The sequence below is a fragment of the Molothrus aeneus genome, chromosome 10, assembly GCF_037042795.1.
Source record: "Molothrus aeneus isolate 106 chromosome 10, BPBGC_Maene_1.0, whole genome shotgun sequence".
Classification (NCBI taxonomy): domain Eukaryota; kingdom Metazoa; phylum Chordata; class Aves; order Passeriformes; family Icteridae; genus Molothrus; species Molothrus aeneus.
In genome coordinates this window covers 4,404,324-4,421,626 of record NC_089655.1, presented here as the reverse complement: position 1 = coordinate 4,421,626, position 17,303 = coordinate 4,404,324, and the positions used below count along the sequence as shown (strand labels likewise).

Here is a 17,303-nt window from a genome sequence, read left to right as displayed (position 1 = left end):
AGCCTTGCAAGGGACCAGTTAATCCTCATGAAATGTCTTTTTAGCTGCCAGGCTCCACTCTCAGTTACACTGCAGGCACTTCTTCCCAGACCTGAGTGGCACCTTGGCCACCCAAGGACACAACTTCACTTCCCCACCATGGCCCAGCCAAGCCAAAGGGTTCACCAGCTTTGCAGTGCCTCAGCCACATGATCCCTGCACACAGAAACATTCACAGGAGGAATTAGAAACATCAGTAGCTCCATGCCAGCCTATGGGAAGCAGCCCCTGGGATGAGGATGCTGGAGCCCAGGACAAAGCTCCAGGATAAGAGCAGAGGACACAGTGCCTCTGTCCAGGGACACTGGGTGCTGCCCTGGCAGCATGGCCTGGCCTCTGCTTGTCCCCAGGGCATGGCCACATTCCATCCACCATCCATCCTGGCTCCCAGCAGGTCTCTCTGCTGCCCTGGCTCGGCAGAGGAGGACAGAGCCAGTCACAAGTGGGGTTTCAGGAAGAGGAACTCGCTCGCAGGGGTCTCCCATCCCTGATAGGTTTGGAGACATCACCCCTTAGTGCCAGTGGGGGCACTTAGGGAACCCAAAATGAATTTACTGGTCCCAGTCCCAGGGCAGGAGGGGGACTGGACCCTCGTGCAGGGGAAAGGCAGTTCAAAAGGATTTAGCACCAGCTGTCCCTGGATGTTGCTGGCCCTCAAAGTCCTCATAGCTTTCCCTGTACCTTTGGTGGGCAGAGACACCATGGGTCCTTTGGGCCAGCAAATGCAGGACCCCTATCAGCACTTTCCCTTCTCTTTACTGGGCTCCACGGTCCATCCTCCATGCCCAAGGGGACTCCAGCCAAACGGGGATGGATCTCTTTGGATCATCACCTCCGTGCCGAGCACACCCGGACACGCCGCTCCCGGCACCGCCCCCGGCTCCTGCCGGGCAGCACCGAGCGCAGCCCCTGCCCGGACACAGCGAGGGAGAGCAGCGCCCAGAGAGCCTGGCAGGGCCAGTCCCTTTGTTCCTCCCACCCCAGCCTCTTCTGGCATAGCCTGGGACGATCTGGATCAAAAGTCACCTGCGAGTCCTGCCCTTGGGGCGTGCTGGCAGCAGCCAGGGCTCCCGGCCCTTCAGCTCCCCAGCTCAGCTGGAGCAGCCCTGCTGAGCTCCACAACCATGCACAGGGAGAGTTTTATCCCAGCCAGGGCTCCCGGCCCTTCAGCTCCCCAGCTCAGCTGGAGCAGCCGTGCTGAGCTCCACAAACGTGCACAGGGAGAGTTTTATCCCAGCCAGGGCTCCCGGCCCTTCAGCTCCCCAGCTCAGCTGGAGCAGCCGTGCTGAGCTCCACAAACGTGCACAGGGAGAGTTTTATCCCAGCCAGGGCTCTTTCAGCTCCCCAGCTCAGCTGGAGCAGCCCTGCTGAGCTCCACAAACGTGCACAGGGAGAGTTTTATCCCAGCCAGGGCTCTTTCAGCTCCCCAGCTCAGCTGGAGCAGCTCTGCTGAGCTCCACAGCCCAGCCCTGCACAGGGAGAGTTTTATCCCAGCCATGGGAGTCCCCTCACGGGCAGCTTTGCTCAGCCCAGCCTCTCCTGTCCTGCCCAGCCTCACATGGGGCTGTGAGTGCTGCATGGCCAGCCCTGGGCAGCTCCATCCTCCTTCCCAGCCCAGCTCCCTTGCACTGCTGGGGCTGCAGGCTGAGCCCCCAGGCCACCCCACGTACACAGGGGCTCTCTCCTAGAGATGCCAGGGGACAAAAGGGCAAACTCTTGCCACAACACCCAGCTCCTTCCTTAGAGAGCAGCCTTACTTCCATCCCAAGCTCTTCCTAACACCTGAACATCTCTGGGAACTGACTCCTCCTTTCAAACCCAGCAGGAGCCCATCAGCCTTGCTTCTGCCTCCCCCAGCTCCCCCCAGTGAGTCAGAGCCACATACCAGTGAGAACTCCATCTGCCACTACTCCCAACCTGTGCCTGCCATGGAAGCAGAATTAAACTCTTTCAGACCAGAACAGTAATTGAATCAGTTTAATATACAGTCAGCATATTGTAAATGCACTTGAAACTTACAGTATTGCTAACAGATGTGGCCATTGAGCCCAAGACCACCTTTCTAGAAAGGCACAGAGAGGTAGGAAAGTTGAGGCATTTCCCCAGATTAGTTGCAAGTGAGAAGGTGCACATAAGACCTTCCTCCTGGAAGCACCAGATCACCAGAAACTTGTGCTCTTTGAGAGGACTGCTAATGTGCTGGGATAAGTGCAGGCACCTGGAGTGACAGCCAAAGCCTCCTGCTGACCCTGATGTCAGGAAACTCGTGCTGGCTTTTGCAAATACTAGAAGAAAAAAGAAAGGGAGGGCAGAGCAGAAGAGCCTAGCTCTGTGTGCATGAAGTGTTCTTGGTGAGGCAGGAGTGAGGGAGAGGTGTGACATTGCTTTTGCCCTTGGCTGGGACAAGGAGTGTTCTGTGCATTGCTTTGGACACCACAACCACCCTGGGGTGAGTGAGAAGAAATGCTCCATCCTCCAGTATTGCCACCATAATTTCTTGCACCAGCAGGGCAAGAGCAAAGCTCTGGCCAGACCAAGCACCTGGAGTGGGGACAATGGTGTCACCAAGGATTTGGGTCATCTTCTGTGGCAGTTGAAGTGGCACCATGGTGGTGGGGGAAGCCTGGAGACTTTTGGCTCTGCAGAAGGCACTGTTCACCAGGGTGGGTGGGTGTGTCTGGAGATGCTAATTCTCAAATTTTGCATAAGGGTTCTCTTCCTTGAACAGGCCTAGAAGAGAGGAGAGATTTGTTCACACAGCAGCTCCCACAGTGGTCACAGCCAACAAGAAAACCAGTCCTGGGAAACAACTCTTTGTCATTTAAGCCTCCTCAAGCCTCCCAGCTGCAGTTCTCCCAAAACACCTGCTCTTAACTTGAGCAGTGCCCACAGTCAGCACTGTTTCACTCTTCCTTTCTGCACAAGAGGAGACATCCATAGAGAAGCTTGACCTGATGGCAAACTCCTCTCCCAGGCAGTCCAGGTAAAGCAGCCTGCCTAATCTTCCAGAGTGCTCCCTCTGCACACCCCTTCTGTCAGACTGGACTTAACAAGCAGAAAGCCCAGACCCAAATTAAATTAAAACTGTTCTTAGACTTGCTTCCCTGCTCCAGCATTGAGACTAGGAAGCAGCAAGGCAGGGTATGGGGCTGGCTTTTGGGCTAGCAACAAGCCATGTGCCGTGCTGTTTGCTGCTTTCCCAGCTCAGCACTTTTGAGGAGCAGCCACAAAGGACAAGATTGCAAATTGGGGTCAGGCTGCAGCAAGACAGCCCTGACATGGCAAGACAGGCCCAGAGCACAGCTCTTCCACGGGAAGATGCTTCCCATCCAAGAGCTCCTTCAGGCACAGCTTTGCCTGCTCTTTCTTCCCCAAAGGAGCCTGCCCATCCAGAGGCCCTGGATCTGCCTAACCTGGACCTGCAGCAGGCAGCAGTTGCAGGCAGAGAAAGGTCTCTAGTATTCCCTACAACCCCCCCAAAGCCAGAGACCACCAAATGCAGCTTGCATGACCCCAACTGCCCCACAGCCAGACACTGGCAGAGCCCCTGGCAGCCCCAGTACAGAGCAACTGGCTGTTCCCTGCTTCCTTCCAAGCTGATGTTCCCCTCAGCTAGGTCCAAACCTGGCCCAGGTCTGTGGGACTCACTGTGCACTCCCATGCCCAGGGGACTGAGACACCACTGCTGGCACAGAGGACCAGAGGGACTGGGGTGGGATTGGTGCCTGCTCTGTGCTCCTGCAGCTGTGGCCATTCTGATTCCTACCTGGCCCCACACCCCAGGCTGCTGGCTCACCACAGGGCTACTGGAGGGCTATGCCTGAAGGGTAACAGCATCATGATGGTGCTGTGTCTGCCAGCTTCTGCTTCTCCCCTCCAGTCAAGCTCCATCAGCTTCTCCCACAGGGTAAGCTTGGAGGACACATTCTGGGGAACATTATACACTTCCTCTTCCCTGCCTAGGGAAAATAGCCCTGTGTGGGCTCACACACCATGAGCCCAGCATCTCTACACTTACTCTGGGCCAAGAGAAGCAGGGACCATGTTTTCCCTGCTGGCCAGGTCTCATCTACAGCTGTGACCATGGCAAGGAGCACAGTTACAGAGGCTGCTTCATCTAAAGCTTAGTTTGCATCACTCATGTCAGCACTGTACCGTATTTTCTTCGGATTTCATCATGCCGTGATTTCATCTCCGCTCTCCTGCGAGAGGCAAACAGAAAAGCCATGAGTCAGTAATTGCTGATACAAAAGGGAACAAAAAGAGCCAGAGCTCCTTGCTTGTTCCCAACCAAGGGAGCTCCAGGCTGGCAGGTTTGCTCAGCCTCCCACCTCAGGGAGGCTCTGGGGACCAGCAGAGCAGCCCTTGGGGAGCTGCACACACAATACTTGTGATGCTACATCCACGAGTCACCCCAGCATGACATTCCTAATGAGGCTTAAGTGTGAGCTGGGGCTGAAGCAGCCACTGACTGCATGTGCTGAGCCCCATGTGCCTCCTGGCATGACGTTTGATGGCACAGACAGGAGCCAAATCATCCTGCATCCTCAGGGCCTGTGGTACAAACTCACCTCTCCTCCTGCCGCACTCGCCTCTTCTCCCGCTCCCTGGCTGCTCTCTCGTCATCCTTGTCTGGCCTGGTAGACAAAAAAAACCCCTCAGTGCTCTCAGCACTCAGTTCTGCAGCAGCACATGGCTGCATCTGAGCTGCCCCACGATCAGGGGACCCCCCCAATACTTGCTTTTTGCTCTTCTTCTTGCAACAGCAGCAGCAGCAGCAGACCCCCAACATGATCACAAGTGTTCCTCCCACCACGGACATTGCAATGATCAGGGCTTCAAAGTTCACTGAAGGATTTGACAAAAACATGTTTAGCACACATGGACACATCTGCCTGGGGTTACAATATAGGATCACAGGATCATTAATGTTGGTAAAGCACTCAAAGATCATCAAGTCCAACTGTTCCCCCAGCACTGCCAGGTCTTCCAGTAAACCATGTCCTCAAGGGCAACAGATCTGTGTTTTTCAAATGATTCCAGGGATGGTGACTCTACCACTGCCCTGGGCAGCCTGTTCCACTGTCTGACCACCCTCTGAGTGAAGAATCTTTTTCTTACTAGAACCTAAACCTCCCCTGGTGCAACTCGAGGCCATTTCCTCTTATCCTACAGCCATTTTCTCTTGAACATAGAGCTACTGTCACCAGCAGCTTCAGTGACTGGGCTGTAGATGTGCAACCACCTGGGAAAGCAAATGGACATTGTTAGCTGCAGATAACAGTTGCCTGATGTATACCAATGAAGATATAGCAAGTGTTGGTACCCACAAATAAACACCAGCTGAGCACATGTCCCTGCTAACAGGAGTGCTCAGTTACTGGCTGCAAAGAAAGACAAGGAAAAATGCACTCAGGTCAAACTCCTCTGGCAGAAACAGGAGCAAAGCTATCTTAATCACTAATCCAGGTAAAAAGTAACCATCAAGGGAAAAAACCCAACAACTGAAGGGTTCAGGGCCAAGGAAGGATCTCTGACAGGGAGGAATTACTGTCCATGGGAGCCAGCCTCAGAAGTCATCTCTGATGAGATGAGCACTTTGAGGTGTCTGAAGTCCTTGGGCAAGGGAGAAACTGAAACAAAAGCTGTTGGGATTTATCAGCTTGGGGGCAGCAGTGCTGCTCAGGCAGCTGAAGGCCAAGTCCTCCTTCCTGCTCCTGACTGCCATGTCTCCCCAGGGCTGGGGGGCTCTGCTTGCCCACACAGACATCAAAGCCTGCTGGAACATGGTGAGGCAGCAGCCACGAGCCCTGGTCCCTGCTCATCCTGCTCAGCTCCTGCAGTAATGGCAGTAGAGACACCGGCCAAAAATGACACATCTAGATGCCAAGGATTTCAGGCCACAACAAAGAGGAGTTTCTTCCAAGCGTGGTTCGGGCTGTTCAGAGACTTGTGCCTGTGGAAATATTTGTTTAGGAGCCACTTTGCACACAACAGCCAGGCTACAGAAATCTCGGTGCATCTGAACCTGCTCAGAGCATGTTTGAAGGTCATTTAGTCCAACTCCCTGCCATGGGCAGGGACATCTTTCACTAGACAGGCTGCTCACAGTCCTGTCCTGCCCTTGAATGTTCCCAGGGATGGGGCATTCACCATCTCTCTGGGCAGCCTGTGCCAGTGCCTCATCACCCTCATTGTAAGAGACTTTTTCCTTTTATTTGTTCTCAATAGATCCTCTTTTAGGTACTCAGCTTTAGCTGACTTCACCACTGAAATTGTCTTCAAAGCCTGCAGCAGCATCAGTGCTTCTGAAAGCCTTTTGGGGTTTCAGGATGAGCCTGGGGTTCAGCTCCCCCCTTCCCACACAGAGAGGTCTGTGCAGAGCACCAGGCACTCCTCCAGCCGATGACAGACACTAAGTCACACACACCAAAAATGCAGAATCACATAAGAGCTAATCTCCCACAGGACTAATCTCCTCACAGCAAGTTTTGCAAGCCAAGGAATGTGATCTTTTATAATGAAACCTTTTGTGAAGCTACTCACATCAAAACTAGTATTTCAAGGACTTACAGAAGTTTCAGAAAAGCATACCACAGGGCTCACAAAGAGGAGATTCTTCCTCCACAAGCATAAGAGCAGTTTGAACGCCTGTGGGCAGACAGGAGAGCCCAGCCTCGAGCATAAAAGATGACAGGCCATGGCAATTCAGCTCCAGGCTCCTCATCAAGGGGGTGGATAAGGGCAACCACTCCCCAGCTTGCTTCCTTCCTGCTCCAGCCCCCAAAAGCTGGTTCCTATCTGAGCATGAACATGCACTAAGCTTGGTCTAAACAAGCCACCAATCTCTCCAGAAATCCTCCAGAAAACAGAGCAGCAGGGAGGAGAGGCAGCTGTCCATCAGAAAAAGCTCCCAGAGGAGACCTGCATGTGCAGGGGTAGTTTTAGAGAAGGTTTTTTCTCAGGTGGGTAAGAGCTGAGCAGAAGCACAGTACACTCAGCACTAGAAGCACACACAGGCTCCCAGAGAAGTCACCACACCTCTGGTTCCAGGAGCCCACCTGGGACAGCAGCCACGTGAAGAGCCAGAAGCAGAGCACAGAGTGACATGCCAGCTGCAGGGAAGAGATCTTCTTGGACTCAGACACCAGGAAGGGCTGCACAGGCCCACACAGAACCTTCCACTCCTGTTCCCAGGCGCCAGCCACGTCTGGAGCCTCCATCACACCACAGCAGAAGGGATGTATTTTGGAGCAGCTAAATCCTCACGGGTCCTACTTGCCAGAAGGCAGGAACTGCTCATACTCTGCTTCCCCGCCCACACTTCAGCAAGTTAGCAGAACCTTGACTGCCTTCAGCCTGTCACTGCTGCACTGGCAGCGACATGGGAGGCAGGGGAACCTCCCACAGCAGCAGCCCAGGCTGGCACTTACCCCAGCAGACTCCCCAGCGGGCAGAGCGGAGCTCACACAGGTCAGCCGGGGGGAGGATCCTTCTGACAGGGTACTCCATGCACCTCCTGCTGCTGGCACACCACAGGCACTAGGAGACAGGGACCAGGCAGCACAGAGTTACTGCTGCACTGCCAGTGAGCCACGCTTTGCCCTGGCAGCCACAGCACTGGGCCACCTCTGCTGGTACCACCCAGCAGACACAGGGTGCTCAGGAGTAAGAGCTGTGTCAGCACAGATCACACCAGGAGAGGGGAGTGCAGAGTTAAAGATGCTGAGAGTCCTTCTCCTGGCTTAGAATTGTAGACTGTCCTGAGCTGGAAGGGACTCAAAGATCATTGAGCCAACTGCTGGCCCTGCCCAGGACAGCCTTAAGAATCCCACCATTAATAACACAAATCCTTTACATCTATTTTTGGGATAAGAAGAAAGCCTTTGAGACACTCCACACACACAAAGCTAATGAGCAGGACAGGTGTGCATGTGCCCAGCTGTCACAGACATCTTTTATGAAAAATCCTTTCCTTAGGATTTTTCCTCCTGAGAAGCTGAGAGACCTCAGGAACAAAATATAACCAATGGTTATCTGCTGCTGTGGAATGCAACAGGTGGATCTTTAATTGGCCCATGTTGGTTGTTTCTAATTAATGGCCAATCACAGTCAGCTGGCTCAGACAGAGAGTCCGAGCCACAAACCTTTGTTATCATTCCTTCTTTTTCTATTCTTAGCCAGCCTTCTGATGAAATCCTTTCTTCTAGACTTTTAGTATAGTTTTAATATAATATATATCATAAAATAATAAATCAAGCTTTCTGAAACATGGAGTCAGATCCTTGTCTCTTCCCTCATCCTCAGACCCCTGTGAACACGGTCACACCCAGCCACTACAGACCATCTGCAGAGCTTTGCATGCTCCTCTCCTGGTGGCTCCAACCCCCAAGCCCAGCATTCAGTAGGGTTTGGTCAAACTGGTTCTGGTTACATCAGCTCCAAGATCTGACTCAAGTTCAAGTTTGCTGATATCTGTGATAAGGCAGCAGGGACTGGCAGGACACCAGTACACATCCTGCACCCACCCAGTGCCACAGCCCAGCTGCTGGAGGGAAACCTGACCAGCCAGCCCTGCCCACTCAGTCCCTTCTCCAAGCCCATCCATCAGGAAGCAGGTCAGCAATTCCATTACTGTAATCAAAAAGCACACAACAAAACCCACCCAGTTTCTAGCAACCTCTTTCCAGAGCACCAGAGAGGGACTGCCCTCTCACCCTCACAGCTGGGTGGAATTTGCAGCATGTCTGGGACAAGGGACTAGCCCTGCTTCCAGGAAGGAAACTTTTTCAGGTGTGGTGAGAGGTTGGGAGTCTCACTGCTGCTACTCACAGTGACATTTTTCAGGCATTCTTCACAGCTCCTGTTCGTATACTGGCGACAATCTGCAGGAAGGAAAAAAGACACCTCAGGACTTTGAAGAACTTCAGTGGTTTAAAACTCTGGGTTCCTCCAAGCCTGCTCCTGCCCACCACTGGGCCAGCAGCAGTGCATGCTGCTGCTGCAAGAGCCACCAGCTTCAGCATGTGCTCTGCGTCACGGTGGGAAGCCCAAATGCAAGGCAAGTTCTGCCTTGCTCTGCTGACAAAGCCCTAAACTGTGAGTTCCTCTCTTGGGTTTTATTTCCCTAAAAGCCTGAGCATCAGCTGTGACAGTAGGGCAGCCAAGGGACACAACCAAGGGACACAGTAGGTCTGGAGGGACCCTGTGAGGATGAGGGCAAGCAGCTCAAGCAAACAAGCCCCAGAAGTTGCCCCAAACAAGACACAAGTTGCTACCAGGAGAAGTAGAGGAGCACATGGGGACACACAGAGCTACAGATCCTGCAGGAAGCCTCCTGCTGCACCCTACCCCAGCCAGTTCATCCAAATCTTCCTTCAGCAGGACACAGTCCAGGCAATGGGAGCAGCACTGCAGCCAAAATCTGTGCTCATGTTCAGAACCTGTTTCCACCCCCTCCTCTTTCCAGACCCAGGTTCTACAGACACAGGTGGCTCTCAGGACCAGAGCCACCATGGATGAAGGCACCCAGCTGGGCAGGGGAATGGATAAAGTCTGAACACAGGACAAGCTGGCCCCATTCTGAGCTTAGCTGCATCTCCCAGCAGTGCTCCTGGAAAACGTCTTCCTACAGGATATTCACCTGCAATTCATTGGTGTGCCTCCCCAGATCTGGAGGGAAGGTGCTTTGCCAAGCCTCAAGAATGAGACATTTAAAACTGACTCCTGCTTAAGAGTCTAAGCAGAAGTCTGTTTGACAGTGGTTTAAAAGGAAAACTCAATTTGCCTGAACACTCACTGCTGGCTGAAGGATCATTGCTTTGCAGTGTCGTAATCAGGAAAAAATCAATCCCAGAGGTGCTTGTTTTCCACTCTCACAATCAGCAAAGCTGGATTTTCTCCCTCCAGCTGGCAGGAACCCTCAGCTATGACCCACTGTCAGCAGTCACATGCTCTGTATAGCCTTCCAAACAACTGGGCAATTGATTAACATAGCTCAGATAAGGGTGTTTACACACCAGAGAGGCTGAGATTGCAGGTTTTAAACACTCTGAAGCTGCATCTTCCCTATTTCTTCAACTGAGGCTGGAAAAACACAGCGGTGCCTCTGCTGCTCCAGTGCTGCTCTTTACCAGGAGTCACAAAACACCCTCCCACACCACAGGAGGCCAGTGGTGGGCAAAAGTAGAACTTGTGGTTTTAAATAGGTTTTGCTTTCCCCCAGGACATCCCCTCTCCCTGGCTTGGGGCATCATCCTCCAAGTCATTAGGTCAAAGGCAGTGAATTACAGCTGTTTGGGAATGGACTGCTTCGAGGACACCACAGCCCTTCAGGATTTGTCCCAATGTCCCATCTCAGGTGAGCAGACAGCTCACATGGCATGGCATAGGAAGCCCTGCACTCCTCAGGGACAGAGACACGACAGCAGCTCTTGCTGTGCTAGAACCCCCCTGGGTAATGCTTTTGACAGCTGGCTACAGGAGGAGTGAAGTGAATGGAGAACAGCTCCTGGCTTGGAAGAGGGGGCAGACTTCTTAGGACACACTGAAGGCAGTCATCCCCACCCTTTGCTACAGCTTCTTCTCCACCTGGTGCAGCACCTCTGGGGGCTCTGCTCCATCCCCAGCCACTAAGGAGGAGCAGCCGGACACCCGTCCATATCCAACAACACCCATCTTCTTCCTGGTCTGAGGCTGCCCAGCCACTGTCCCACACCCTCCAAAGGGCCATCAGCAGGAGCTTGGCTGCCCCCTGGTCAGGGAAAGTCAGCAGCTCTCTCACCTCAGCTGTTATCATCACTAAATCATGGAATCATAGAATGGTTTGGGTAGGAAGGGCTTCAAGCCTACCATAGGCAGGGACACCTTCCACTATCCCAGGCTGCTCCCAGCTCCGTCCAACCCGGCCTTGGACACTCGCAGGGATGGGGCAGCCACAGCTCCCCCGGGCATGGAAGTCCCATTGCAGTGGAAGCCGGAAAAGCGGCGAGCAAAGCTCCACTTGCAGCACCCACCCAACTTTCCCGACTTCAAGGGGACACACGGGGCTGCACTGGGTCCCGCCCTGCGGAACTGCCACCGAGGGACACGGCCATCCCTCACTGCCCACAGCCCCTGACCAGCTGCTACCGGCCTGCTTGCCGCCCCTGCACCCCACAGACACGGGCTCCAGAGCCACTGCCCGCCCGGGATTTTGGGGCGCTGTGCGAGGATCACCGGCCGCCGCCAGCCCCACGGCGGGGCCGCGGTCACCGCTTACCTCCGGCCGCCTCCTGCGCGGCCACGGCGGCGGGCAGCAGGGCCAGGGCCAGCGCGCAGAGCGGCAGCGCCGGGGCCATGGCGGAGCGGGCCGGCACCGGGGGCGGCCCCGCCGCTATGTAGGGCCGGCCGGGGGCGGGCCGGGGGCGGCCCCGCGGGCCGGCGAGGGCCGGGGGCGGCGGGCGGAGCAGCTGTCACGGGGGAGAGACCTCCGGGGTTGTCGGAGCTTACCGGGATTCTCCGGCCCTTACCCTTACCGGGGACCTGCCGGCCCTTACCCTTACTGGGGACCCGCTGGACCTTACCGGGACCCACCGACTCTTACCGGCGATCCTCCGGCCGTTACCGGGACCCGCTGGCCCTTGCCCTTACTGGGGACTCGCGGGACCCCTACTGGGACCCCGCCGGCCTTTACCCGTACCGGGACCCCGCCTGCCCTTACCCTTACCGGGACCCCGCCTGCCCTTACCCTTACCGGGGACCCGCCTGCCCTTACCCTTACCGGGGACCCGCCTGCCCTTACCCTTACCGGGACCCGTCGGCACTTGCCGTTACCGGGGACCCGCCGGGCCCTTGCCCTTACCGGGACCCACCGGCCCTTGCCCTTACCGGGACCCCGCCGACCCTTACCGGGACCCCGCCGACCCTTGCCATGACCGGGACCCACCGGCCCTTGTCCTTACCGGGGACCCGCCGGGCCCTTGCCCTTACCGGGACCCGCCGACCCTTGCCATGACCAGGACCCCGCCGACCCTTGCCATGACCGGGACCCACCGGCCCTTGTCCTTACCGGGGCCCCGCTGGGCCCTTGCCCTTACCGGGACCTTCCGCATCCGCGGCCGCCCGCAGGAGGGGGCCGGACCCCCGCGGGAGGAGGAGCGGGAGAGACCCGGCCTTTCCACAAGCTCCCCGGTAAATCACTCCGGGAAACCCACCCCAAAGGGTCCCGCATCCCTTCCCGCACCAGTTCATCGATCTTTACAGCACGGAAGTGTGTTAATGGGAAAATAAATATTAGTGCTCATGACACACCGCGGTGTGATGGGGTAGTGGAGTTTTATTGAAGACTTTGGGATTGTTTGTGCTGAAGTGAAACAAACAGGCTGGCCCTGAAGAGAAGGATTTTGCTTTTGGAGGCTTAGAGCAGTCCCTGAGGGCTAAAGAACAGCTTTATCCCTGGAATGACCAAGGTACCACAGCATCCCAGGCTCTGAGACCCTCCCAGGCTGGTCTGGTGTCACAGCTCAGTCACTGCAGCCAGAGGGACTCAAGGACACCTGGATCCATGGACGAGCAGAAACAGAGCAGCTTTGCCAAGTTTTACTGTGACTGGAGATCTGTTAGTGTGGGTGTCAGTGCTCAGTCAATTTGTGTTGTACCCGAGCATGGGATGGACTAAAGAACCTCATAAAAAACCCCACCTGGGTGCCCTGATTTGGCTGGGACATCTCACACCCATGAATAAATACTGACACTTTGTAATTCCAAGCTTTGCATCCCAACCTGGCACCTGGGTCACCACTGGCCAGGCATGAGTTTTGTGCTAGGAGCTCCCTCCTGGGCAAAGCCCTGGCCATACACCCATGTGTTCCAACATTCAAGACATGAGAAGCTGCATCAATATAAATAAGGATTTTCACATGCTGTAGGTCAATAGTGAGCTGGGCCCTGCCCTGGCATCCCCAGATGCCCCCCTCGAGGAGCAGGCAGCCTGGCACAGGCAGTGGGATGCTGAGATGTGAGTTACCCTGGCACTGTGGCCAGAGCCTCCCTTGGGTTTAGGCTGAGGGACTGAGCACTGCAGGGTGTTTCTCTCTGGGAAAGCTGGCTGGGTTTTGCAGGGCAGGTGAGGGGTACTGTGAAGGTACCTGTAGGTGAGGATGGGAGGCAGCTCTGCAGAGCAAAGTGTGGGTGCCAGGGAAAAGCTCTGGCTTGGAGAGTCACTGACCCCTCGGCATGGAGGCAGCTCAGGGAGCAAGAAGAGAATATTTTAGATTGCCCTAAACAAAATGAAGAAGATAACCAATATTTTTCAGCAAAACCCCAAAGAAAGCAATCCTCTATCTTGAACAAACAGTGACACTGGCCACCCCTGCATCGTGGAGCTCTCCATCCATCTGCTCAGAAAGCTTTGTCCTCCCTGCTGTGTTCTTGGTGTCCTTGAGAGCCAGATGGGCTGGCTGCTGGTGACAGAGCTCCTGCAGGCTGGGAGCGTGAGTGGCCAAAGGCGCTGAGGGTTCGCATGTTGGGGAAGATGAAACAGGAAAGCCTTAGAAATATGATTGGCTGGCAAAAGATTTTGAGAATATGGAAACTATAAGCGAGATTGAAATGAAAGCAAACTTTGAGATCCTTTAGTCACTGAACAACTGGAAAACAATGGTGTGGCTGGCTGAAGGTAATCCCCTTTTGATGGAACAACACCCTCTGCTTGCAGGCAGGCCCAAGGGTCAGAGCAGACCCTGCCAGCTTGGCAGAAGGGGCCAAAGAGGAGTTTTTAGGGTTTAAAATGTAACACAGTATGGTAATGTAATGATTCTTATAGGCTGTATGGAAATGCTATAGGATTTGTATCCTGTATTAGATTGGTTAGTGAGAATCAGAATATTCAACACAGAAGAAGATTTATGGTATTTTCATGGGAACCTCACTCTTTTACCCTTTTACGCTCTTACCTTTTTACTCTCTTTCCCTCTCATCCTCTCTCCCCCTCTCTTCTCTGGGGCCTGCTCTGAGCTGTGCCTGGCAGCTCCCAGCAGGGCCCTGCACCCAGGCCCTCTGCAATGAGCCCCCAGTTCCTGCCCTGGCTGCAGAGATCTCTGCTCTCCGTCCATCCCCCCGTCCCAGCCCCCGGCTCCCCCAGGGCTGCACGGGGCTGAGCCGGGCTGTGTGTGTGACACTGAGGTGCGTTCCTTCCTCTTCCTCCCTCCGCCACAGGCGAGCGCTCTGCTGCCAGCAGCCGGCTGTGCCTGTGCCTCACATCTTGGCAGCTCCTCAGGAGAAACACGGGGCTCTTCACGTGTGATGGGCACTTGGGCTGTCAGAGACATGGGAGCTGTGTGTTTGCTGCTCTGAAAGCAGCTGGTGCTTGAAGCTGGGCAGGCACTAATAATCACCCTGGTGTTTGCTGGCACAGGGGAGTCTCCCTGAAGCCCTCTCTGGGGCTGAGCAGTGCCCTGACACCAGAGTCACTGCTGGATGCTTTGGGAAGCAGGAGGAAGCACCAACTGATCCATTTCTGTTTGCAAAGCTCTTCATTCCTTTGTCCTGGGTCTCTCCCTGAGGTGACACCTGGACTACAAATCACCCCAGTGGCGTGGGCAGGGACCCAGGCAGCAGGAGCAGGCAAGGAAAGTCAGGGGAGACCAGAGCACCACTCTGATCCCAGTGGCCTTTCCTCTCCCTCTCCTTATTTGTCTCTGAAGGGGATTTTCAAACCCTTCAAGATGGCCTCAAGTGGTTTCCAAGGCGACGGTGCTAGAGTCATCACTGCCATGGAAACCCTCTCTTTGGCATCATATAAATATTTCCCTTGAAGGAGGCTGGATGAGTGGGCGATGCACTATTTTCTAGCACTCCCTGGCTGCAACAGGACAACCTCCAGGAGATGGGAGGGAGCTTGGGAGGTTAAAATTAGCTTGCCATGCCGGCCAGCAATGGAAAGAGGTGATTGCTGATGTTTCAGCCCAAAACCTGGGGTTATTTGTGTCAGCAGGATCCAAATGAAATAGATTTACTCTGTAGGGAGACAAAAACGAGGAAAAAAAAGGCAGGGAGGAAGTAAAGTTGAAAACTTGTGCTTTTTTTGCTGTTCTTCAGAAAAACTTCTTAAAGTTTTCCCTTTAATGCCAATCCCACATTCTCTTGGGTCAGAGGGGACTGAAAACACCGGCTCCTCCATGCTGGGAGCTCCTGGGTCAGCTCAGAAATCCCTGCTGGCTGCTGAGAGCTGGCATGGGGGGTGACAGCCACGTGCTGGGCTGGTGTCCATGCAGGGCACTGGCAATGCTGCTGGCAGCCCCTCCAGAGCTGTGCCCTGGGGCTGGGCACAGCCAGAGCTGGGCTGCTGTCCATGCAGGGCACTGGCAATGCTGCTGGCAGCCCCTCCAGAGCTGTGCCCTGGGGCTGGGCACAGCCAGAGCTGGGCTGGTGTCCATGCAGGGCACTGGGAATGCTGCTGGCAGCCCCTCCAGAGCCGTGCCCTGGGGCTGAGCATCCTGGCTGGGCAGAGCTGGAGGGGATGCTGGGCTGCAGCCCTTGGCAGAACCAGTGGCCCTTAGGGGACAGCACAGCTCCAGAGAGTGTTTTGGGGTTCCTGTCCCACTGCCTATGCTCAGGGTGCAGGCAGACACCTCTCCCTGTGCTCCTGTAAAGGTGCTGGTGAGTTGATGAGACAGAAGGGAGGCAATTAAAAGCAAAGCAAAACACCTCAGCCTTGAATATGCTGCCAGGAGAGGGTGAAGTACTCCAAGACCCCCATCTGCCTGCACCCTGAGCATAGGCAGTGGGACAGGAACCCCAAAACACTCTCTGGAGCTGTGCTGTCCCCTAAGGGCCACTGGTTCTGCCAAGGGCTGCAGCCCAGCATCCCCTCCAGCCCTGCCCAGCCAGGATGCTCAGCCCCAGGGCACAGCTCTGGAGGGGCTGCCAGCAGCATTGCCAGTGCCCTGCATGGACAGCAGCCCAGCTCTGGCTGTGCCCAGCCCCAGGGCACAGCTCTGGAGGGGCTGCCAGCAGCATTGCCAGTGCCCTGCATGGACACCAGCCCAGCTCTGGCTGTGCCCAGCCCCAGGGCACAGCTCTGGAGGGGCTGCCAGCAGCATTGCCAGTGCCCTGCATGGACACCAGCCCAGCACGTGGCTGTCACCCCCCATGCCAGCTCTCAGCAGCCAGCAGGGATTTCTGAGCTGCCCCGGGAGCTCCCAGCGTGGAGGAGCCGGTGTTCTCATAAACAGAGACGTCTGCCTTCAGCACCGGGGCCAAGCTCCGAGCAGGGACAGGCTCTGCAGAGGGCGTCTGCGCCCGGGCTGCTGCTGTAAACACCTCCTGTCCCCGAGCAGATGGCTCCTCTCACATCCCTGCTGCAGGCAGATACCAAAGGGCTTTCCTGACAAACAAAGCACGGCCGCCTGCAGCCCTGGAGCGCTTCTGGCTTTCCTGGAAGAAGGGGATGCTCCCTCCTTGTCGCACTGCCCAGGCTATTTTTAGACCTGCATAGCAACCAGAGGATGGGGAGACACGGTGTCCCCCTGCCACCCTCTCACCTGCTGGCTGCTGGCCTTTGGCAGGGGCTGGGGATGAGTGTGGGGTGCTGGCTGGGCTGGAGGAGAGGGGTTCCAGCTGATCGCCCCCCAGCACCACCCCAAAAAGTCTCCCAGGAGGCACAGAGCTGCTCCAAGACCCACTTGCTTTCCCCACTCCAGAAGGTGCTGCCAAGGAAATCTGGAGACCAGCAAGGTCAGGCCCCAGCACCTGCTTTCTTCTTTCTCCCTTTAGAAAAAAATAACAACCCACCCTAAATCCAGAGCAAACAATTAAAATGTTCCAGTTGCTGGCTCAGAGCAGCGATCCCAGATAAAACCCCAAGGATCTGCCAGCTAAAAATAGCCTGAGCCCCATAAATTAAACAAAAGCTTTTTGCTGGGCTCTTGGAAAGCCAGTTCCAGTGCAGTTTTCTCTATGTAAGGTATAACTCTAATGGTATTTGTTATTATTAGCCCTACCTCCCCCGTGTCACCGACCTTCCCAGCACCATTGTTTAGGAACAGGAATTTTACAGAGCCAGACTTCTTCCTCCTGGCAGCTCCTCTGCTGGAGTGGGATCCCACCTCAGCCACTTTCCTGCCTTTTTATATTAGTTTAAACCTTTTTTTTTCCCTTTCGGGCAACTGATTATTTGATACTAAGACATTCTATGTTTTGTAGGGCCACCCTCATTTAAGGCCTGTATCAAACATCTGCTTAATTTCTATCCCTATCAGCTGTCCTGGGAGCTGTGGACCCTT

General features: G+C 55.2%; 1 protein-coding gene across 1 annotated transcript; it reads right to left on the bottom strand.

The window, feature by feature from the left end:
- Positions 1 to 2,002: 2,002 nt before the first annotated feature.
- PTTG1IP (PTTG1 interacting protein) lies at positions 2,003 to 11,400 on the bottom strand. The gene is made up of 7 exons (XM_066556543.1): positions 11,300 to 11,400; positions 8,872 to 8,924; positions 7,473 to 7,581; positions 4,782 to 4,887; positions 4,611 to 4,676; positions 4,195 to 4,241; positions 2,003 to 2,769 (listed from the first exon to the last, which is right to left on the bottom strand). Exons 1-7 carry the CDS (start codon positions 11,376 to 11,378, stop codon positions 2,726 to 2,728), a joined length of 504 nt encoding a protein of 167 aa, XP_066412640.1. The 5' UTR covers positions 11,379 to 11,400; the 3' UTR covers positions 2,003 to 2,725.
- Between the last annotated feature and the right edge of the window lie 5,903 nt (positions 11,401 to 17,303).

Coding starts and splice junctions, on each gene's coding strand:
- PTTG1IP (XM_066556543.1), bottom strand. CDS start 11,378: ATGGCCCCGGCGCTGCCGCTCTGCGCGCTGGCCCTGGCCCTGCTGCCC. Junction 8,925..11,299: donor CGCGCAGGAGGCGGCCGGAG/GTAAGCGGTGAC, acceptor TCCTTCCTGCAG/ATTGTCGCCAGTATACGAAC. Junction 2,770..4,194: donor TGAAATCCGAAGAAAATACG/GTACAGTGCTGA, acceptor CCTCTCTTCTAG/GCCTGTTCAAGGAAGAGAAC.